At 42.1% G+C, this 22184-nt stretch overlaps 1 protein-coding gene across 5 annotated transcripts in view; it reads right to left on the bottom strand.

The window, feature by feature from the left end:
• Nucleotides 1–22184, bottom strand: part of LOC122554579 (eIF-2-alpha kinase GCN2-like) — an 85667-nt gene that overhangs the window by 14774 nt on the left and 48709 nt on the right. For 4 of the 5 annotated variants that reach the window (XM_043699835.1, XM_043699836.1, XM_043699837.1 and 1 more), the window contains 5 exons: nucleotides 21413–21556; nucleotides 17636–17755; nucleotides 13593–13694; nucleotides 11176–11307; nucleotides 5860–5925 (listed from right to left, as the gene is read on the bottom strand). In XM_043699835.1, the coding sequence (XP_043555770.1) occupies nucleotides 5860–5925; nucleotides 11176–11307; nucleotides 13593–13694; nucleotides 17636–17755; nucleotides 21413–21556 (564 nt within the window). The remainder of the gene's footprint in view (nucleotides 1–5859; nucleotides 5926–11175; nucleotides 11308–13592; nucleotides 13695–17635; nucleotides 17756–21412; nucleotides 21557–22184) is intronic. The other variant, XM_043699838.1, reaches the window with a different exon arrangement.

Here is a 22184-nt window from a genome sequence, read left to right as displayed (position 1 = left end):
TAATCTCCCTTCAGAGTCTCAACCTTTTCCCTTCCAATGTCGTTGGTTCCAATGTGGACAATGACCTCCTGTTGGCCCCTCTCCCCCGTGAGAACATTCTGCAATCTTTCTGAGACATCCTTGATCCTGGCACCAGGGAAACAACACACCATTCTGCTTTTTCTCTGCTGGCCACAGAAACGTCTGTCTGTACCTCCGAGTACAGAATCCCCTAACACCATTGATCTCTTGGAAGCCAACATACCCTTCGTTGCATTACAGCCAGTCTCAATACCAGAAACTTGGCTGTTTGTGCTACGTTCCCCTAAGAAACCATCACCCCCTACATTTTCCAAAACAGCATACCTGCTTGAAATGGGTATATCCACAAAAGACTCCTGCTCTAGCTGCCTACCTCTCTTACCCTTCCTGGAGTTAACCCATCTATGTGACTGTATCTGAGACTTTCCCCCTTTCCTGAAACTGCCATCCATCACATCCTGTTTCTCCTAATCCAATGTTGTCCAATATGTTCGCCACAAATCACGTGTGGCTGCATGGGAATCCAAATGTTTTTTGATGAGTAAATAAAAATGAGTAATAGAGACAAGTAATAGGAGTGCGTGATCTGATTATTATTGTTGTAAAATGATAAGGCAAAAAGCAGGTTGCATAAGTGTATTTTGTCTCTTCTGCATGTCAATGTTTTCTGTTTTAATTCAAATTTCCAGGATTTGCATTTGTTTTTGATTTTATATCTAAAATTCACTCTCCTCCTTTAGCTGTCGTGTTTATTCTAATCCTCTTGCACACAGCCAATAATTCCAACATTATCCTTCTGATGTACTTGCTCTAAATCGATTAAACTTCATGAAGGCTGGAGTTACATAATGAAAGGAAGTGAGGACTGCAGACGCTGGAGATTTCAGAGTCGAGAGTGTGGTGCTGGAAAAACACAGCAGGTCAGGCAGCGTCTGAGGAGCAGGAGAATCGACGTTTCAGGTATAAGCCCTTCTTCAGGAATAAGACTTGTGGGCCGGGAGGCTGAGAGATAAATGGGAGGAGGGTGGGGCTGGGGGTAAAGTAGCTGAGAATGCAATAGGTAGATGAAGGTGAGGGAGAAGGTGATAGGTCGGAGAGGAGAGTGGAGCAGATGGATGGAAAACATGATGGACAGGTCAAGAGGGTAGTGCCGGGTTGGAGACTTGGGAGTGGGATAAGGTGGGGGAGGGAAAATGATGAAATTGGTGAAATCCATATTAATCCCATGTGGTTGGAGGGTCCCAAGGTGGAAGTTGAGTTATTCTTCCTCCAGATGTCGGGTGGTTCGGGCTTGGTAATGGAGACGGCACAGGACTTGCAAGTCCTTGGTGGAGTGGGCGGGGGAGTTGAAGTGTTCAAACACAGGCGGTGGTGTTGATTAGTCTGGTTGTCCCTGAGATGTTCTCTGGAATGATCTGGAAGTTGGCGCCCTGTCTCCCTGGTGTAGAGGAGACCACATTGGATGCAACGTATACAGTAGATGACATTTGTGAAAGTACAGGTAAATTTCCATTGGATGTGGAAGGATCTTTTGGTGCCTTGGACAGAGATGGGGGGGAAGATGTGAGTGGACCTCAATTCTGTGCAGATTTTAACTTCATACCTTATGATGTCTTATAGTCCAAGCAACAAAGGAAAAGACATCAGTCTACAGTATCTTTCTAGGTACAGAAGTGCCTTACACCAAGTACTTCCAGCAGTCTGTACATCAAGGCAGTTGCATTTAAAGTACATTCATTCTGTGTAAATCCTAATCAACAATTGTCCTACAACGAAAAAGTGAACAACAAATAAGTTCAGTAATGCTGCAAGCACGTACACATGTATTTCTATGATATGTAGGTGCAGATAATGCCAACAGGAGGATTCAATCATTTTACTAACTGAAGTACACCTGAGGGCCTACCCCCTCCCCTTACCCTACAGAGAAATCCTATATAAAATCATGATTGGCAACCCTCAATGGACAATAGCAAAAGCAGAATCACTCTGTGCTAGTCTTCGTTGGCAACTGCCAAGATATCCACACATCTTGATCATCCACAACCTTGGCTGAGTGTGGGTAGCAGCCCCACATTCCTATGTGGAGGTTTAGCTTTAAAGTGTGTCACCTTTAAAAGCACTTACCTCCTGAACATTCATGATCAACAGGGTGCCAAGCTTATCAGAGCACATCCTCTGTCATCCCACAGTACACAGCCTGGCATCTGACTGTATCCTGAATGTTGCCAGTACCAAATTACAACATTAACTCCTCTCTACCACCCCGCCTTAGCCTCCCAAACGATCCGAAGTTCATCCAGCTCTAGTTCCCTAACAGGGTCTGTGGGATGCATAATGAGATACTGGAGATACTGTCTCTGTTGATGCCATTTAGAAAGTGAGGAGAAAGTGAGGACTGCAGATGCTGGAGATCAGAGCTGAAAATGTGTTGCTGGAAAAGCGCAGCAGGTCAGGCAGCATCCAAGGAACAGGAGAATCGACGTTTCAGGCATTAGCCCTTCTTCAGGAATGAGGGAAGTGTGCCCAGCAGGCTAAGATAAAAGGTAGGGAGGAGGGACTTGGGGGAGGGGCGTTGGAAATGCGATAGGTGGAAGGAGGTCAAGGTGAGGGTGATAGGCCGGAGTGGGGTGGGGCCGGAGAGGTCAGGAAGAAGATTGCAGGTTAGGAAGGCGGTGCAATCTTCTGGCACCGCCTTCCTAACCTGCAATCTTCTTCCTTGGGTTAAATTTAGTGCTGCACTTTCCCTTTTCCTTATTTAGTTGCATCGGCACACCAAAAGTAACAGACTAATACATTCAGAAAACACTTTTTTCCATCTTCAATATATCTACCATTCTATAAATGTGCTTAATATGCAGTATATCCTTTTGGAGCATTCTGTAATTATCTTCACAATTCAGTTGACTTAATTTGCAAAGGCTGTACACTTGAAAATATTATCTCTATTTCCAAGTCCAGATCACTGTTGTGTATAGAAAAATTGCAGCCACTGGCATTTTTCACCACTTATAATCCAAAGGTACCTCTTTTACACCAATTCCTCACATTCTAGTTCCCAATCAATGTGCAAACCGTGCCTGAGTGTTGTCTCTGTGTCTCAATTTTAACTACTGGTTTATTGCATGGCACCTTTGCCAACTGAGAGTTTTGTGCTTTGAATATTTCTATAAAGTTACTTCTGCATGCTGCAAGGTGATTGTCACACCATGTACTCAATGAGTTAATGACCAGAAAATGTCTGTAAATCAGCTGTTAATGTTTAGTGAGCTATATGCACAGCCAGTTGGTACTGCAGAATAACTCAGAACTTTGTAGGAGCCAACACACAAAAACTGGCTCCCTCTTTGAGCTAAACTACTTCTCCTCAATCAATTAATTCCTTACAAATACTCCACAGCTTTGGGAAAGGTCACATTTATAAATTATGTTTATTCAGTTCCTTTATTGCATTTTGTAGACCACCCACTTGTCCATACTACAATTATCTGACAATAGTCAGAAGGGTCAGGATGAAGGGAGGAATAACAATTGGTCATTCACGCCTTCAGGCCTGTTTAGCCATTTATTTACAGCACTTACTTCATTCCAAATCCTTGCCTTTGTTCTGTAACTGTTAGAAACCTTAACTGATATAAAAAAAACTATCCATGCAAAAGCAAAATAATGTGGATACTGCAAACCTGAAATGAAAACAAACTCTGCTGGAAATATTCAGCAGCTCAGATAGCATTTGGGAAAAGAGGAACAGAATTAAAAGGCCACAGTGGGAAGCTTACACATTTCGCTACTCCATCCCTTAAAACTGTATTCAACCACAATCTGTGCTCCCATGCTGCTGTTTATCTCCAATGCCATCATTACCACCATGCCATGGGATCAACCCTAATTAAATGAAGAAAGCAGGAGGGCATGCCAGGAGAACACTAGGTGTAACTGAAATCAGGTGTTAACCTTATGCTAAGCAGTGGAAGCTGCATGCAATAGACAAGGCTAAGTGATCTAACAGATCCAAAAGGACAAAATCCAACCCGGCTAAATACACCTCCATCAGTCCACTCTTAATCACCTGTAAAGTAATGGCAAGGATCATCAATAGTGCTTGCTGAGCAACAATTTGTACACTGATGCTCAGTTTGGATTCCACCAGGGCCACTCAGCTCCTGACCTCATTACGGGCTTAGTCCAAACATGGACAAAAGAGCTGAATTCCAGAGGTGATGAGAGAGTGATAGTCCTTGACAGCAAGGCAGCACCTGTCTGAGTGAAGCATCAAGGGATCCAGCAAAACTCTAGACAGTGGGAATGAGGGGGACATCTCCCTGCTGTGTGGAGCCATACCTACCACAAAGAAAGATGGTTGTTGAGGGCCAGTCGTCTCAGTATCTCTGCAGGAGTTTCTCAGGTTAGTGACTTATGTCCAACCATCTTCAAGTGCTTCCTCAGAGACCTACCATCCGGTACAAGACCAGTTTGCTGAATGTTCAGCAGATTCATGACTCCTCACATATAGAAGCAGCCCATGACCAAAGCAGCGAGACCTGGACAACATCCAGGCTTGGCTTGTAAGTGGCATGTAAAAGCTGCACCACGCAAGTAGCTAGTCAATGGTGAATTCCAACAAGAGAGAATGTGACCATTTCCCCTTGACAAACAAAGGCATTACCAAGGCTGAAATCCCCCACTTTCAACATCCTGGAAGCTCCCATTAACCAGAACACTGACCTGGACCAGCTGCATAAACACTAAGGCTACTGTAGGAGAAGTAGAGGTTAGGAATTCTGTGGTAAATAACTCAGCTCCTGACTCCTCAATTCCTGTTCACCGTCTACAAGGAACAAGTCAGGAGTGTGATGGAATGCTCCCCACTTGCCTGGATGGCTGCAGCTCCAACAACACTCAAGAAGCAGAACCATCCAGACAAAGCAGCCTGCATGAGTGGCATCCCTTTCACCACATTCAATATTCAGTCCCTTCACAAGTGAGGCACAGTGGCAGCTACAGGATGCACTGCAGCAGCAACACATGTACTTTGTTTAGACAGTACCTTCCAAACCTGTGATCTCTACCATCTACATAGACCTGGGAGCTCCACCACCTACAAATATCTCATCCTGAATTGGAACTACCTCACTGCTCTCTTCCCTATTTCACCAGGGATGTCCTGTACCTCAAGGATTGCACTGACAAAAGAATGTAGAGGTGCCGGTATTGGACTGGGGCGACAAAGTTAAAAATCACACAGCACCAGGTTTAGATTAGATTCCTCACAGTATGGAAACAGGCCCTTCGGCCAACTAGTCCACACCGACCCTCCGAAGAGTAACCCACCCAGACTCATTCCCCATATTTATCCCTGACTAATGCACCTATCACCATGGGCAGTTTAGCATGGCAAATTCACCTGATCTGCGGGAGGAAACTGGAGCACCCAGAGGAAACCCACACAAACACAGGGCGAATGTGCAAACTCCATACAGTCACCTGAGGCTGGAATCGAACCCAAGTCCCTGGTGCTGTGAGGCAGCAGTGCTAACCACTGAGTCGCCAGGTTTATTATGTACAAGCTGTTGGACTATAACCTGGGTGTTGTGAGATATTTAACTTTGATTAAAGAAGGCAGTTGACTCTCACCTTTTCAAAAGCAATTAGAAATGGATAATAAATGTCAACCTTGCCTTGTGACATACACATCCTATAAATGAAAATTAAGTTTTGCAGTCTAATATGTTTAGGGTTCCAGGGACCATACTTTTCAGGCCTTCCACTCCCGTACAGTGGGCCTACAATTAATTCCACTGACAGAACAGCTTTGCTGGGATTACTGACTATGCTTACCTTTAAGTCTGTTTCACCATCTGGCTGGAGAACAAATATCCTTCCCTCTTCAGCTGCAAGTCTTTTCTAAAAAGAGGCAAAACACAAGGCCTGATTTTTAAGATTTGTGCTGATGTTAGTGCACATCCCATCCAAATAATGCAGTAATATTCGTTCAGCAAAATGCTGCCTTTAAGAACAAATTTTACCCTATCCTACAAAATATTCTAATTATAGTCATTTATGTGCATTTGTGCTCAGTGACTTGTCAATGGAATAGCGTTGGAATTTGCCACATTTTTTAAGGCAATGAGTCAAACTATTGCAACAGCAAAGGCTTATTGTAGTAAAAATGCAGGTCTTACTGATGTGTAAAGAAACCATGATGACTGTAGCATCCTGTACAAAACAAATTATTTTACCATCTCCTATATAAAATATTCTCTGTCACAGCATCACCCTCTTCTGTTCTGAACCCACATGACCTTCCCTCCAAAAACAGAACTTAAAAGTGTCAGGCGATTCCTTCCTGAGCTAAAAATAGAAAAGAAAGTCTAGCAGTATTTTTTTTAATTTACTTGTGGGACTTGGGCGAGGCTGGATGGCCAGCATTTATTGCCCATCCCTAGTTGCCCTTGATCTGAATGGCTTGCTAAGCAATTTCAGGGGTCAGTTTTAAGCCAACCACATTGCTGTGGGTCTGGAGTCACATGTAGGCCAGACCAGGTGAGGCTGGCAGATTTCCTTTCCTGAAGGACATTAGTGAGCCAAGTGAGTTTCTCTGACAATGGTTTTGTGGTCATCAGTAGATTCGTAATTTCATATATTTTTAAAAAATGGAGCTCAAATTCCACCTTCTGCCATAGCACGATTCAAACCTGGGTCCCCAGAACATTAACTAATGTCCTTCAGGGAAGGAAATCTGCCAGCCTCACCTGGTCTGGCCTACATGTGACTCTAGACCCACAGCAATGTGGGTTTCTGGATTAATAGTCTAGCAATAACAACACCAGGCCATCACCTCTCCATTTTTGGGAGACAGAAACAGACATAACGATCCAGGTCATTGCCCTTTTCGCTCTTCTTGTTAAATTTCAAAACAAAATTTGGTGAAAATGGAAGTCGTAATGGGAATAAGTTGACGAAAATTCTGGAGCTGGAATTGGAAACAGTCCATCGCAGGAGATTTTATAAGTGCATCGTTCAGAATGCCTGCTTGAACGGCTTTAGAGGAAATCACATACTTGGGAACTAAACTGAAAGAAACTTTACCAATAAATATCTAAAAATAACCAGCGGAGCCTTTCCGTCTCTCCTATTAAAGCCTGTATGCAGTACATTATAGAAAGTTGCAGTAGTATAGATTAGGACGACAATGTCATCACTTATGAAAACATCTCTGCAGTACTTCTAATATATTGCTGCATTTGACGATTGATCATATTGCGTCACATGCTTCCTCACAACACATTCTTTGTCTAAAAAAGATCAAGCTGTAAAGTAAAAGACCTCAGAGAGCAGTGCAGACATAAATACTGATGAACCAATAGCTGAGTTCATCAAGATCAGTTTGTTTCATCCAAAGTATGGCTTTAAAAAAGTGCACAAATATATGGCGATTATTACATCCAGAAAAACCGCAATGAAAAATTACCATTTCATCTTCATTGGGCACAGAGATAAATTGGCCACAGAGGATTAAAATGATCATAATGCTTCCACAAATTAGTGGCCAAACTATAGAGTGCTGTGAATGACTTCAGTGTAATGGGGAAAGCTAGTGGTTTATGTTCTGACTAAACACTGACACCTAGTGGTACCTACTGGACAAGAGATTGTTGTGTTTTAATTTGCTTTTGAGTCAGATAGTGCTTCTGGTCTTTCCTTACACAGAGAATGTATCTTTGTTAGTCAACTATTTACTTTATATAGGCATCAATGTTTTATTTAAGATAGATAGATGAGGTGCCTTAGAGGAGCCTCTTCACAAAGGCCTGAAGATAAATTAGCAGGAAGGATTGCATATTATCAATAGGCCCTAAACAAAGGATTAAGGTTAATAGGTATCCATCGGATAGGACGAAGGTTGTAAGTGTGGAGGTACTCAATCTGCCTCGATGTATTTAGAATATATTTAAAAATAATGGTCCAGATTTTCCAATATGGGAACAGGCCTCTGCCTCAAGTTCTGTATGAATGTGCTTCAGGAACCTGGGGAATTCCTGATGAAAGCACATCCACGTTCCTCACAGGGGAAGTCTAAATTCCCAATTTGCCTCATTTCCTCTGCCCAGACCATAGGAATGGACTATTTGACCTACACCACCTCCTTTTTACATGGATTATTTGACGTTTTGCACAGTAGATGTGAAAGTGAGGACTGCAGATGCTGGAGATCAGACTGAAAAATGTGTTGCTGGAAAAGCGCAGCAGGTCAGGCAGCATCAAAGGAGCAGGAGAATCGACGTTTCGGGCATAAGCCCTTCTTCAGGAATGCCTGAAACGTCGATTCTCCGGCTCCTTTGATGCTGCCTGACCTGCTGCGCTTTTCCAGCAACACATTTTTCAGCACAGTAGATGTGAAGCTAGCTGAGCAGTGTTAACTTCAAGTTAATTAGCTGAAGTGACAAAGTAATGCAGTCAACACTATAACCGAGTACCTGGAAACATGTGCTCACAGCCCTGGCAGCTACTAGAACTCCTAAATCCTGTAACCTGCTGTGTTTAAGGGTCCAGGTATCTTACCTGGCTGGTTACTGGGAGGTGGGGTTACCCTCGGTGACCCTCACTCATGAATAACCTCTGAAAAGATGCGCAGTGCAGTTACAATGCTATCTTTATTGCAGCTACAATGCTGTCAGGGCAGTGGAGGAACAGTCAATAGGCTGTTGAAAATCAGCTGCCGCTGACTGGACTGATCTCTGTGGGCTCTCCAGTATTGTCCAACGGTGTGCCGCATCATTCTGGACTGCTTCCCCTTGACCGTTTGACACTGATCGCCCCCTTACTCCCTAGATAGACCATCCTCACACATCTCTGGACAGTGTGAGGACTGTACCGGAACCATCTGACAGACAGCATTCCCCACTGACTGCACTGAGGAGCGGGCACCACCCAGCTTCTGACAGAAGACCATAAGATGTAGAGCAGAAGTAGGCCACTCAATCCATCAAGTCCACTCCACCATTCAATGACTTCATGGCGGATCTGATAAGCCTCAACTCCACTTTCTAGCCTTATCCCAATAACCGTCGATTCCCTTACTGATTAAATATCTGCCTTGAATTTACCTGACGCCCCATCCTCAGTAGCCCTCTGTGGTAAAGAATTCCACAGATTCACCCCAACTCCCCCATTACCAGACTAATGCCATTTACACGTTCGCTGATGACACCACCATAGTCGGTTGAATCTCAGATGGTGACGAAACAGACTACAGATGGAGGTGGAAGACCTGGAAAAATGGTGCACTAAGAACAACCTAACTCTCAGTGCTGCAAAACCAAGGAACTCATTATTAATTTTTGACAGGATGTTACTCAGGCCCTCCCCCTAAATATAAACAGCACAGAGGTGGAATGAGTGGAGAGTGTCAAGCTCCTAGGAGTGCTCATCCACAAAAAGCTTTCTTGGACTCTTCATGTGGACGCACTGGTTAAAAAGGCCCAACAGCATCTCCTCTTCCTCAGGCAGCTGAGGAAAGTTGGCATGATGGTGAATACCCGTGCCAATTTTTATAGGTGCGCCATCAAGAGCACTCTGTCTGGATGTATCACTACCTGGTATGGCAACTGTACCATTCAAGATCGAAGACAGTTACAGAGAGTGGTGAACTTGGCTCAGACAATCACAAAGGCCAACCTCCCATTGATAGAATCGATCTACCAGGCCCGCTGTCAAGGAAAGGCTGCCAGCATTCTCAAAGATCCATCCCATCCTGACAATGTTTTTCTACAACCTCTACCATCAGGGAGAAGGTACGGAAGCCTGAACACACGCACACCAGCCGGTTTCAAAACTGTTTGTACCCTACTGTTGTTAGAATACTGAATGGACTCACAAACTCTTAACATTCACCTGTACCTGTGTTTTTGTTTTTGCCGTTGTTTACCTATTATTTACTTAACTATGCTACTTAACTCTATGATCTACGTGTATTGCTCGCAAGACAAAGCTTTTCACTGTGCCTCGGTACACGTGACAATAAATTCAATTCAATTCAACTCAGAGAAAAGAATTCCTCCCCATTGCTGTCTTGAATGGGTGACTCCTTGATCTGAAATGATGCCCTCTGGTCCTAATGTTCCCAGAAGGGGAACCAACCTTTCTACAGATATTCTGTCAAGTCCTCTAATAATCTTGTATGTTTCAGTAAGGTCTCCTCCCATTCTTCTGAACCCCAAAGAGTACAAACCCAACCTACTCAACCTCTCCTCATAAGAAAATCCTTCCATTCGTGGGATCAACTTAGTGAATCTTTTCTGGACTGCCTTCATTACGTAAGGGATCAAATCTGTTCACTGCATTCCAGCTTTGGTCGAATTAGTCTTGAAAAGTCATATCAGAGTCAAAGCATTAACAATTTCTCTCTCTTTCTCTACAGATGCTGCCAGTCCTGGTGAATTTCACCAGCACGTCCTGATTTTGTTTCAGATTTTCAGCAGGTGCAATTTTTTGCTTTTATTAATTCAGTGCGAACTGGCTGTATAACTATAGGGAGTTAATTAATAGTGGCAGCAAGTTTTATAGCGTGCAGATAACAGAAATAAAACTCTTCCTATAAGTGTGGAGTTGTACTCTGCTTAAACACAATTATTTTCTAGCCTGTAACAAAAATGAGTTGGAAGTATAAAATAGTCAGTAAAAGACAGAGCTGAAGGTTGGAAGAAAAGTCTTTATGCAGAGTTATATGAACTATTTTCCCTTAGAAAGCAACTGAGGACAGAACAGTTGTAAATTCTAAGGAAAAGGCATACAAATATTTGAATTGTAGAAAAATTACTGGACAGTGATGACAGGTTTTGGCTTTGAACTGCCCGAGTGAAAAGTCAGGATGGAAATAGTAAGTTAAATGTCCTCCCTTTGCATTTCCAGAAAACTAACAAACTCCCATCGCATTTGCAATGAGAACATATTCTACGAATCGTGTTGAGTCTGTGCAGCATGAGAGACTATGAATAATATTCTAAGACTATTATAATCTGAAACCCTCTACCACATCGTTTAAACAGATATTAAAAATCAGAAATAGTCTCATGATTTACAGTGCAATGGATCTCTTTATGAGACACTGTTTGTTCTCTGTGTTCAGAATGTCAAGTAATTTTCACATATTACCTCAGGAAGTCTGGTCATCAATCTGACGCAAATCCCTGCTTCCCAAAACTTCCGTGCCAACTTAAAACAGATTTCCACACTTGTGTCAGGAGTGCAATGAATACAGATTTTATCCATCATCCTTTCGGGTTTCTGTGCAGAGCATGAGAAAAGCTTATTTGTATCTCTGCAATAAAAATGTAACACTTTTGGCACTTTCCATAGCACAAGAAATCAGGGGTTAAATAGCCATTGTCTTTTAACATGTCTACAATTGCAGCCTAGAAAAAACATTGCTAATTATAGTATCTCATTAATATGCCCCCATAAAAGTTTTGGACAATCAGATTACGGTTCAGTCTTCAGATACAACATTGAAGCAAAAGAAAAAGATGAAAAGGACATTTGCATTATGAATTCTACCATGAAGACGTACCGTTTCAATTATTACTCTGTCATTTCATCAGCAGGTTTCATACGGTGGACTTTAAGATGCAGTTTTGAGCAAAGCAAAACAGCATTGATAATAATTTAAGATAGCCAAAACAGATTTGTACCTACAAAAGTACATTCCATCCCTGAAGATATAAAGTCAATGGAGGTCCCCACAGAGACAAAGTAGTCCAGAAGTGGGAACAGTTCCTTCATATCTCAACAAATAGAGGATAGATCAGGGATGTTAACACCTGAAAAGCTGTCTTCTACAATACACACAACTAATTTTTTTGAGGCACTGTTGATGAAGTCAAAAATCACACAACACCAGGTTATATTCCAAAAGGTTTATAGGTATTTGGAGTCACAAATTTTCGGAGTGCTCCTCCTTCCTCAGGTAGCAGTGCTCCAAAAGCTTGTACTTCCAAATAATCCTGCTGAACTATAAGCTGGTGTTATGTGATTTTTAACTTTGTCCACCCTAGTCCAACACTGACACCTCCCTATCGTTGATGAAGTCAGGGAGGTATAGTGAGCCTGCTCTTTGTATATTTGAATGCTGGATATCAACTTTAGATTAGATTACATTACATTACAGTGTGGAAACAGGCCCTTCGGCCCAACAAGTCCACACCGACCCGCTGAAGCGCAACCCACCCATACCCCTACATTTACCTCTTAACCTAAGACTACGGGCAATTTTAGCGTGGCCAATTCACCTGACCTGCACATCTTTGGATTGTGGGAGGAAACTGGAGCACCCGGAGGAAACCCATTGAGAGACAGGGAGAATGTGGAAACTCCACACAGTCAGTCGCCTGAGGCAGGAATTGAACCCGGATCTCTGGCGCTGTGAGGCAGCAGTGCTAAACACTGTGCCACCGTGCCGTGAATAAAAAAAAATTGATAAACACTACAGCTGTGCGGCTGCATTCCCACTCCCCACCGTCCTTGTAATTCTCCATCTAAGAATACCATTTGGCTGGGAATAAGCACTTGCATTCAAACTACAGGCTCAGATTTTCTACTAAATGTTGCTGGATTTTCTACCACATCAATTCCAGCAGAAAATAAAAACTATCAGCCATAATTGAAAAGCAACTGCCTCAGTGAAAACAAAAATATTCAGATACAGACCAGTGAATCTTTATTGACTTTCCTTTATACCCAAATCTTACTTGGCAAAGTTTAACATTCAATACCCTGTAAATTATATTGCTTTTCAACATGCCTTTGAGGGAGGGAGGACTCATTTTACATTTTTTTACCCGAGTGGGTTTCAGCAATAAAAAAAACTATTTAATTCAATAAACTAGTCTGACTAATTTTGTTATACAAATCCCAAGCAATAAAAAAAATTTAACTCAAGAAACCAGTCAGACTAATCTTGTTATACAAATTCCGAGCAATATAAAAAACTATTTAATTCAATAAACTAGTCTAACTAACTTAGTTAATTTTTTTATTGTTTTGGATTTGTATAACAAAGAAACTAGTCTGACTAATTTGGTTATACAAATTCCGAGCAATAAAAAAAAATTATTTAACTCAAAAACTAGTCTGACTAATTTTGTGATACAAATCCCAAGCAATTTAAAAAAAACTATTTAACTCAAGAAACCAGTCTGACTAATTTTGTTATTCAGATCCCGATATAGTCAAATCTTACTGAATTGGCCATGCAGCATGCTACGTAAAGAAATTAAAACCTAGTGTGGTCAAACAAAGAGTGGGAAAAGTAGGAAAACCACTTTATCCCTTCCTGACCTGGTCATTAGAAACTCAAAAGTAAACCGGAGAGTGGGAATGTTAAATTGGCTTTTAGAGCTGACTCATCATTCTTTGAACTGCTGTTGATGAAGTCAAAAAAATCACACAACCCCCACCAGGTTACGGTCTATGGAAGATCACCCCCCAAAAAAAAGTAATTTCTTCCCCCCATTTTCAAACACTGCCTGCTTGTTCAGAGGTTTGGGGTTTGCGGCCCTTTGTCGGCTTTTTACCTTTGTCTTTGTCTCTGCTTCTACAAGTTTCTGAAGGTCAATGGCTAGGCCAGCAGCAGACAAATCAGGCAACTCGGCAAAGGAGACGTCAAAACTTCGCAGCTAAGCATAATAACAGATAAATAAATTAACTGGTGACATTCTTGATCGAAGAATCACCTTTATAAATGATAACAGAAGTCATTGTACTCCTTCAATTTTCCTCAGATGGCAAATACTTATTTTGATCCACTTTGACTATTTTAAACAGGTGCCTTAACACTTTCCCCAACACCTTTTGCATTTGCTTTTAATGCTTTAGAGGATGTTAGGGTCACTGGTAAGATTAGCATTAATTACCGATCCTTAAACGTGGTTTAGTCTCCTGTAGTAACCTCAGAAGTAACCTCCGTGCTTGGAGAGTAATTACTGAATTATCAAATTCCTATGGTGAGGAAAGAGGCCAATCGGTCCATCGAGTCCCACACAGACTCACCATGTGTTCGGAGAGGACTTTTGGAATATTGACCCAGCGACAGTGAAGGAATGGTGAGATAGTTATATGTCAGGACAGTCCGTGGCTTGAAGCACAAGTTGCACTTGGTATTCTCATGTGTTTGCTTCCCTTGTAATTCAACTGGTGGAAGGAACAGGTTTAGAAGGTGCTGTCAAAGAGGTTGTGGTGAGTTGCTGCAGTGCATCTTGTGCATAGCACACACCAGTGCTACTTTGTGTCAGTAGTGGAGGGAACAAATGTAAAAAGCACAGTGGCTTAGTGGTTAGCACTGCTGCCTCACAAAGACCCGCATTCGATTCCAGCCTCGGGCAACTGTCTGTGTGGAGTGTGCACATTCTCCCAGTGTCTGCGTGGGTTTCCTCTGGGTGCTCCAATTTCCTCCCAGGATCCAAAGATGTGCAGCTCAGGTGAACCGGTCGTGCTAAATTGCCCATAGTGTTCAGGGATATTTAGGCTAGGTGCATTATTCAGGGTAGGGGAATGGGTCTGGGTGGGATAGTCTTTGGTGGATCGGTGTAAACTTTTTGGGCCAAATAGCCTGTTCCCACACTGTAGGGATACAATGGAAGCAGAGAAAGGAGTGCTGACCAAGTGGACTGCTTTGTTGGTGTTTAAGATGATTAAAATTAATCAATAGGGAAGTTGGAGAGAAACTATTTGTGCTGATGGGAATATCCTGGTCAAGGGACCAAAATTTTACAATTAGAGACAGACTATGCAAGGAAGATATCTAAAGGCCGTCCTTAGTGCAAAAGGTAGTGGAAACCTGAGACACTCTCTCCTCCTAATCATGTTATTTAGGTTAGATGAATTGTAGAAGTCAAAATTGTGATTAATAGAATTTTGGTCAGGAACACAGTCCAAAGATGTGCAAGCCAGGTGAATTGGCCATGCTAAATTGCCCATAGTGTGAGGTGCATTGGTCAGAGGGAATGGGGCTGGGTGGGCTGCTCTTCGGAGGTGTGGACTTGTTGGGCCGAAGGGCCTGTTTCCACACTGTAGGGAATCTAATCTGATCTAAAAAAAACAAAGACAGTCAAATTGAGTTACAAATACAGAAGCCATATTCAAGGGACTGAATGGCCTACTTTGCTCCTCTTTCCTTCATCAAGTCCACTCTGCCTTTTGAAGAACAGTTAGAGCAACAATCTCAACATTCTGCTTTTTTTTGTTAAAAGCAAGAGATTTGTGCAATTCTTCAAAAATTAGTGACCAGTTTTCAAAATCATCCACTCAATCAGACTAAGTAGGAATTGAGTTTGATCAGTGGCAGAATGTTGGTCAGTGAATATTCGCAGCAGGACAATAATTATTCAATGTTTCTCAAGCATCTAATGAGAAAATTGACTGACTGAAAATGTGGGAAACACTGAAAAACAAACATTGGCCAGTGCTGGGAAATGCTCAACTTCAAAAGAGGGAAGAAATGGCTTGAGACTAATCTTAAGTGGCTGAGCTTCAGTGGGGCCTGGCGGAGAGCCATGATGAAGAAAATCAATCACAAATTCCTCCTTGGATCCACAAGTTATCCTTGGGTCTCTTCTTACCTCAGAAAGCACAGATTCACTTCCCTTTTATGCAGTCGTTCCAATTTTACTGCAGTCAGTCTGACTGACCCTCATTCAGCCATCTGCCTCACCCCACTCTCCTGTCTGTTCTCCATTATCCTGCAACACTTCTTTGCTTATTTAAACATGTACTTGCCTACCTTTTTAAGTTATTCTGGATTTTGTTTTTACCAGGTTTTCCTAGCAGAGCATTTCATGTTCTAAGGACCCAGCATGTTAAAACTGATTCTCCGAAACTCTTAGTTCCTTGTGCTTTCTTGTCACTGACACAACAACCAGCAGAAATTCTTCTCTGTTTTACGGGTGTTCATTTTAAAATATTCTGCCAGATCTCCTCCTGAGTTTCCTGGTTTTAACATAAAGCGGCTAAGAATATCTCCTCACAATTACAGCTTCTGATCCCAAAGTCTCTCATCCTTGCACGCTTGCCTGTCAATCATTGGTCTCAGGCCTCTACCAGGCCTTAACCTGCTGAGGCAGCAAAAGTAAAGCAAACAAAGCAGAGGAACAGAAGATAGCAAGTATCCATTTCAATATTAGTTGCCTGGGACACTTACTTACACACATTTTATTGCAGTTACATTGCTTGCCGGATTAGCCACTCCTATGAGCAGAGTGAATTATTCAACTCCATTGCTAGGGTAAGACTTCCAAAATGTTCTGCTTTGTGAAGCTGAGAAATAAAAATCCAGGTGCGACCTGAAAATTTACGCCCTGATTTCAATTGGGCTCAACATTGTTAAACCAGCTTATTTTTATTAAGAACAGAACAGCGTTCAACAGCATGAACTTTCTCAGCTGATGGCTGATCTGTACATCAAAGCTATGTACCTACCTTTGTACCATATTCTTTTCTTACTTAAAAGAAGTATCATGCTTCAGTTGTCTCAACAGCCACAGTCTTTTAAAAGAACATTTCTGATTTCTACAACCCTTTGTGCGATAGAATGCTTTCTGACTTTCCTCCTAATTGGGCCAGCTCTAATTTTAATGCTCGATATTCCAGCATTCCTCCTGAGGAAATGGCGTCCCTGCTTCAACTCCTCTATCCTTCTTTAATTATCTCGCATGTCAATTCGATTACCCTTATGTTTTTATACTCAAAAGGAAAACAAGCCTAGGCAAAACACCCTCACTTCATGATTTAACTCCAAGGTCATTCTGTTGAATCCATGCTTTTAAGGTTGATGTGTTCTTCCTAAGGTACAGTATCCAGTGATGAATGTTATACTCTAGATGTAGTCTCACCAGGGCTTTATACAGCTGTAACACTTAGCTGGGTAACTTGGCCATCTCTGTCCTGCCCTGAACCATTTTACTCCAACTCATTTGACATAAAAGGTTAATACTCCATTAATATTCTACACTTTTTTTTTTAGATTAGACTACATAGTGTGGAAACAAGCCCTTCGGCCCAAAAAGTCCACACTGACCCTCCAAAGATCAACCCATCCAGACCCATTCCCCTACATTTTACCCCTTCACCTAACACTATGGGCAACTTAGCATGGCCAATTCACCTAACCTGCACATTTTTGGACTGTGGGAGGAAACCGGAGCACCCGGAGGAAACCCACGCAGACACGGGGAGAATGTGCAAACTCCACACAGAGAGTTGCCTGAGGGGGAATTGAACCCGGGTCTCTGGCGCTGTGAGGCAGCAGTGCTGGTTTATGCAGCCCAACCTCTTAATTTAACTCTCAGTCATCATATCACTTCCCGTTACCAGTTCAGAGTGAGAGGAATGCTTCGAACAGACTTAAACATACATGAACTATTTGTTGCCATTTTTCCTCAATATTTTGTGTCTTAAGTTTTGGTGAAAGTGGGAAGTACATGAGCCACTGAAAATCTTAGAAGGCTGGTCACAACATGGAAATACAGCTTCAAAAACATAAAGGACTCAAAGTTAATTTCAAAATCAAAGCAAATTATCAAGGAGCCCGTCTTTCTCTGCAAACAGCTTTTGAATATCTTACTAGTTTTGTATACTGTCCTCCGAACACCAGAAAGTCAGATCCAGCTGTGCTGTACAAAGCAAATAGCAATCCTTCGTAATGTTTCAAGTTTATTTCTTCTGTGCCACGCAGGCTTCCAACCTGTATGAAGCCAGAAACGAGAGGAAGATGGTCAATGCACCAACTCAGCCCATTTAATATTAATGTAAAATAGCTGCAAGTCAAAGTCTACATGATTAAAAACAATTACCGTCTTTGTTAAATCTAAAAAACACCAATCTTTACAGTGATGTAAAACGGGACAGTAAACATCTATTGGAGTGTTTCATTCTTCTGAAGGTATCCTTCAGGGTTACTGAAGGACAGCTCATGCTGTGATTCTCAAGTTCACATCAGCTGGAGTAGTGACTAAACCCAGCCCATTTAACTTTGTCCCAAACCACAAACTCATTTGCTACCCAAGATGGTTGGCCCTTTTCCCTTTCCCGCAACCCCCCCCACTATTGTGCCCATGCAGAAGATGGAAAGTCATGTCTAATTTTCGCAATTTCTTGCTTTATTGGAAAAAAGCTTTGGTAAAACTACCAAACGGGACTTTAGGAGAAATGGTCTCCGCTGAACTGCTGTGCGCCAATGGGGTGCCCTGTACACCGACAAAAAAGGTTTTCTGACAGAAAAGCAGCTCGCCAGGTCCTCTGCTGTACTTGTCAACATGAATCTTTTCACAGTTGGGGCTGGTTTCCTAGCTCACAGCTACCACGGCCAAAACAATCTTCTCAGCGGAGGATAGATTTTACCGTGAATAATTTCAAATCATCCTTTTCACATCTGCAAGTTGTTCTCCTTGCTCAGAAATGCTGGCCTTGCTTAAATTTGCACTCAATAAACTGCACAATGAACTTCATTTGGAGAGCAGCTTGAAATTCCCACCCAGAGCTCAGTTTCAATGCCACGGCTGTTCAGTGGGGGAGAAAGTTAATAAACTTAGCAGTCTGCTGGTGTGAAGCATTCAAATCCAGCATTTCAACTTGATGAGCTTTACAGATTTTGTGCATCGGTGCCAATCACATACAAATGAAGAAAAGGAAAACTGAAATTAATACAGTAACCTTTCACAACCTGAGGACATCTCTGAAACCATTTTACAGCCAAAGAAACATTTCCAAGCACAGTCACAGCTGTGATGTAGCAACTGAGGTGACACATTTGCGCACAGCAAGATCTCGTAAAAATAACGTAGTCACAGTTGGATAATCTGTCTGAGTGATGTTTCTTGAAGAACAAAGGCAAAATAGGACCTCTCTCATTCAACTGATATCCAGGCACAGCCTTGATATAACATCTCATCCAAAATGTGACACCATCAGAAGTAGAGCATTCCATTAGAGAGACTATCAGCCTCAATTTTGTGCTCTGGAGAGAGAAAGATTTGAAACTTTCTGGCTGTTAGACTCCTATATTGCCACATCTTTGACTATTCCACCACCCTCGTTTTCTATTTCCAAGTTTTATTGGATTCAGAACTTTCTGGTTCAAGACAGTAATTGATCTCCGTAGTGATACGATTCCCCCTTAATTAACTGTAGTGGGAAAAGTTTTCCTTGCAGAAATGGTCAATGGTCAACTGTTTATTTCCCAGTGTTAACAAACTCATGAAGGTTTCCTGGGCTGGGTGAGCTCTCAGTGGCTTTTAGGAGGAAGAAGAGAGAGAGAGATAACCTGGGGAACAGAAAATAATAAGAGGTTCTGAGAACTGGACCTTCCCCACCATATGAAAGCAGAAAATTGCACTGCTATATGAAGGAATGCGAGCAGGCACACTTTAGTTTGGTATGTACTCACTGAACAGAACAATGAAACTGGGGCTAGAAACAAAGAATTCACAAAAAAAAAGTTTAAATTAGGAGGCAACAATGACAGATACATTTTGAGTTGATATTTATACAACTTGCAGAGTGCAAGTTTAATAAACATCAAAGTTTAACAACCTCGAGTCATACGGCATGGATCAGGCCCTTCAGCCCAACTCATCCATGTCGATCAGGTCTCCCGAACTGAACTTGTCCCATTTGCCCGAGTTTGGCCAATATCCTTCTCAACATTTCCTACCCCTTTTAGGTGTTCTAATTGTACACGCTTCTACAACTTTCTTTCATCTGTGAACATGAAAATTTGTTCCTTTATCAATCCATCATTCCTTGGGTTTGCTCACTGCATTAGGAGGACACACAGGAAATCTGCAGTATTTTATGTTTGACATAGTGTGAAAACTAACCAACCAACAACTGGACAGGCCTCACAGCTGAGAGCTCAGCCTGAGGGCACTTGAACCTTGACCCTAACAGACAACAGGAGCCCAATAGACAACTCTGTTCGATGGACATAAAAGACACTTAACGTCAACTGACAAAGATCAATTCTATTTTAATTATGTTTATGCTCAGGCACAGAAGAAATTTCTAACTCCCCTTATTTTTCCCCTAGTGGCAACTTTATCTCAGTTTTGCCCCTGTAATCTCTCCTCTAATCACTACTCATTCTACAACTCAAGTCAGCTTCATCACAAGAACAAAAATACAGAAATATAGACAATTATTGTACAGAAGGAGGCCATTAACCCACCATATAAATGATAATTGAGATCCAGCTATTCTACTGCCTGGCTTCATCCATACTCCTGTGAGTAACAGCACTTCAAAAGGTAGATATAGTCACCATCGTCCCATTCCCTCATTAAAGAGGTGAAGGACAAGGTCAAAAAAGCATGGTGAACTCAGCCAATGCAGGAATTGAACCTATGCTATTGGCATCACTCTGATCACAAACCAACCATCCAGCCAACTGAGCTAACCAACTCCCATGCAGATGGAAGTGGTTCTTAACAGTCACAGGTTTATGCCCATTCCATCCTGATAGGGAGCTGGTCCAGACACTGAACACCCATTAGGGTGAGAAAAACTCTCAACTCCTTTCTAATCCTTCTAGCAATTATTTTAATTTATGCCTCATAGTTACGAACAATTCTGCTCAAGGCAATTGATCCTTCCTGTACATTCTGTCCAGGCCCTCTCATGATACTATATATTTCAATTAAATCCCCCTCAACCTCCTCTATTTCAAGATAAGCAACCCAAGGCCTACTCAATCTTACTTCATCAAGTATCCCTAACCCTAAAGTTGCAGGGAAGATCCTTGCACATCCGCTCTCTGTACCTTCTCTTCTGGTCCCGTCCTTCCTGCAATGTTGAAACACAAATACAAGACAGTACAAACCGAGACCATGAGGAAAGTATGTCTCCCAAACTGCATGACAATATTTTATATGATTGGAAGATCAATTTTAAAAACCACAGGATTCACTTGCACCACCCGGTCTATGTAACACAACTGATTTTCTAACTACAGTACATATTTCTGTTGAGATATTTATAATGACCATGCATTGTTGACCAGGTAAACAAACGGCACAGTAAACAATTAAAATAATCCATCTTTTGTTCGGTTTGCATCTTTGCACCTGACATGAAGCAATAATGTGGCACTCCTAGTGTTCCACAGCTGAAACGAGTAGCTATGAAGTAACAGAAAGCTGTTCACTAGCCCATAGTCTTTTTACAACTCTTGAGGTGTAGGCATCAATTACAATGCCACCATTTATTACCCATCCTCAGTCACCTTAATGAAATCCGTCCTGTCAGTTTGATAGAACTGAGAGCTTGCTGGACCACTTAAGAATTAAGCCCCTTGATGAATGTGATGAGCATTAAATTTCCACATAATGCAATGCTCTTGTCTCACCTGTACCGTGAAAGGAGCATCCACAAACAGCTTCTGTAAAGTTGTCAACGATTCCCAGCACTGCTTGATACGCTTGTCAAAGTGTGGGATCAGCTGCGCGAATCTTTCCAGTTGCTGGGACATGGCATCAAACGATAAACAAGGCTGAAGGAAGAGAATGGCCACAATGAGAAAGGCGCGTGTTCAAACACAGGTCAAAGTCAATTTTATCTCTAGCTTTTAACACCGGGAAATGTGAAGGAAACACTGGAGAAAAAGGAATCAGGATACAGTTGCAACAAGTGAGACAGGATGATGTATCAGGCACATGGTTCTAAACCATTCTGATGAAGGCCACAGCCTCTCTGAACACCGTCTACGTCAGTGCTACCCTCTGCCCACTGTAGACCCTCACCTTTCACTTTCCTGTCTGGGGACCATTATATAGAGGGAAGCAATTGGCCAAATGCAAAGACAGACCATGAGCTTTTATTGACAAAGGATGATAAAGGGCTGATGGAAGGAAAAGGAATCTAAATCAAACCACCTATGCTCACATTCAACCAGCTGGATTCAGGCTGAGTGAGGGCCCTGGAGATTGTTCATAAGAATTCTCAAAGGCATTCAATTATCTCTGCTTTACCATCAATTTTAAAGATATTTACATTGAGAATGAGATGTGCCTCAACTTTTGGAAAACACCCTGTGGTATACCAGGGAAAAGTATTGCACTAAAAGAATAGAGCAAGTTCTTATCATCAGTGTTTGGCCAGTCAGCAATGAAATCACATTT

Source organism: Chiloscyllium plagiosum, chromosome 11 (assembly GCF_004010195.1).
Source record: "Chiloscyllium plagiosum isolate BGI_BamShark_2017 chromosome 11, ASM401019v2, whole genome shotgun sequence".
Taxonomy (NCBI): Eukaryota; Metazoa; Chordata; class Chondrichthyes; order Orectolobiformes; family Hemiscylliidae; genus Chiloscyllium; species Chiloscyllium plagiosum.
Note: the sequence above shows the minus strand (reverse complement) of the source record. Positions and strands in the feature narration are given on the sequence as shown.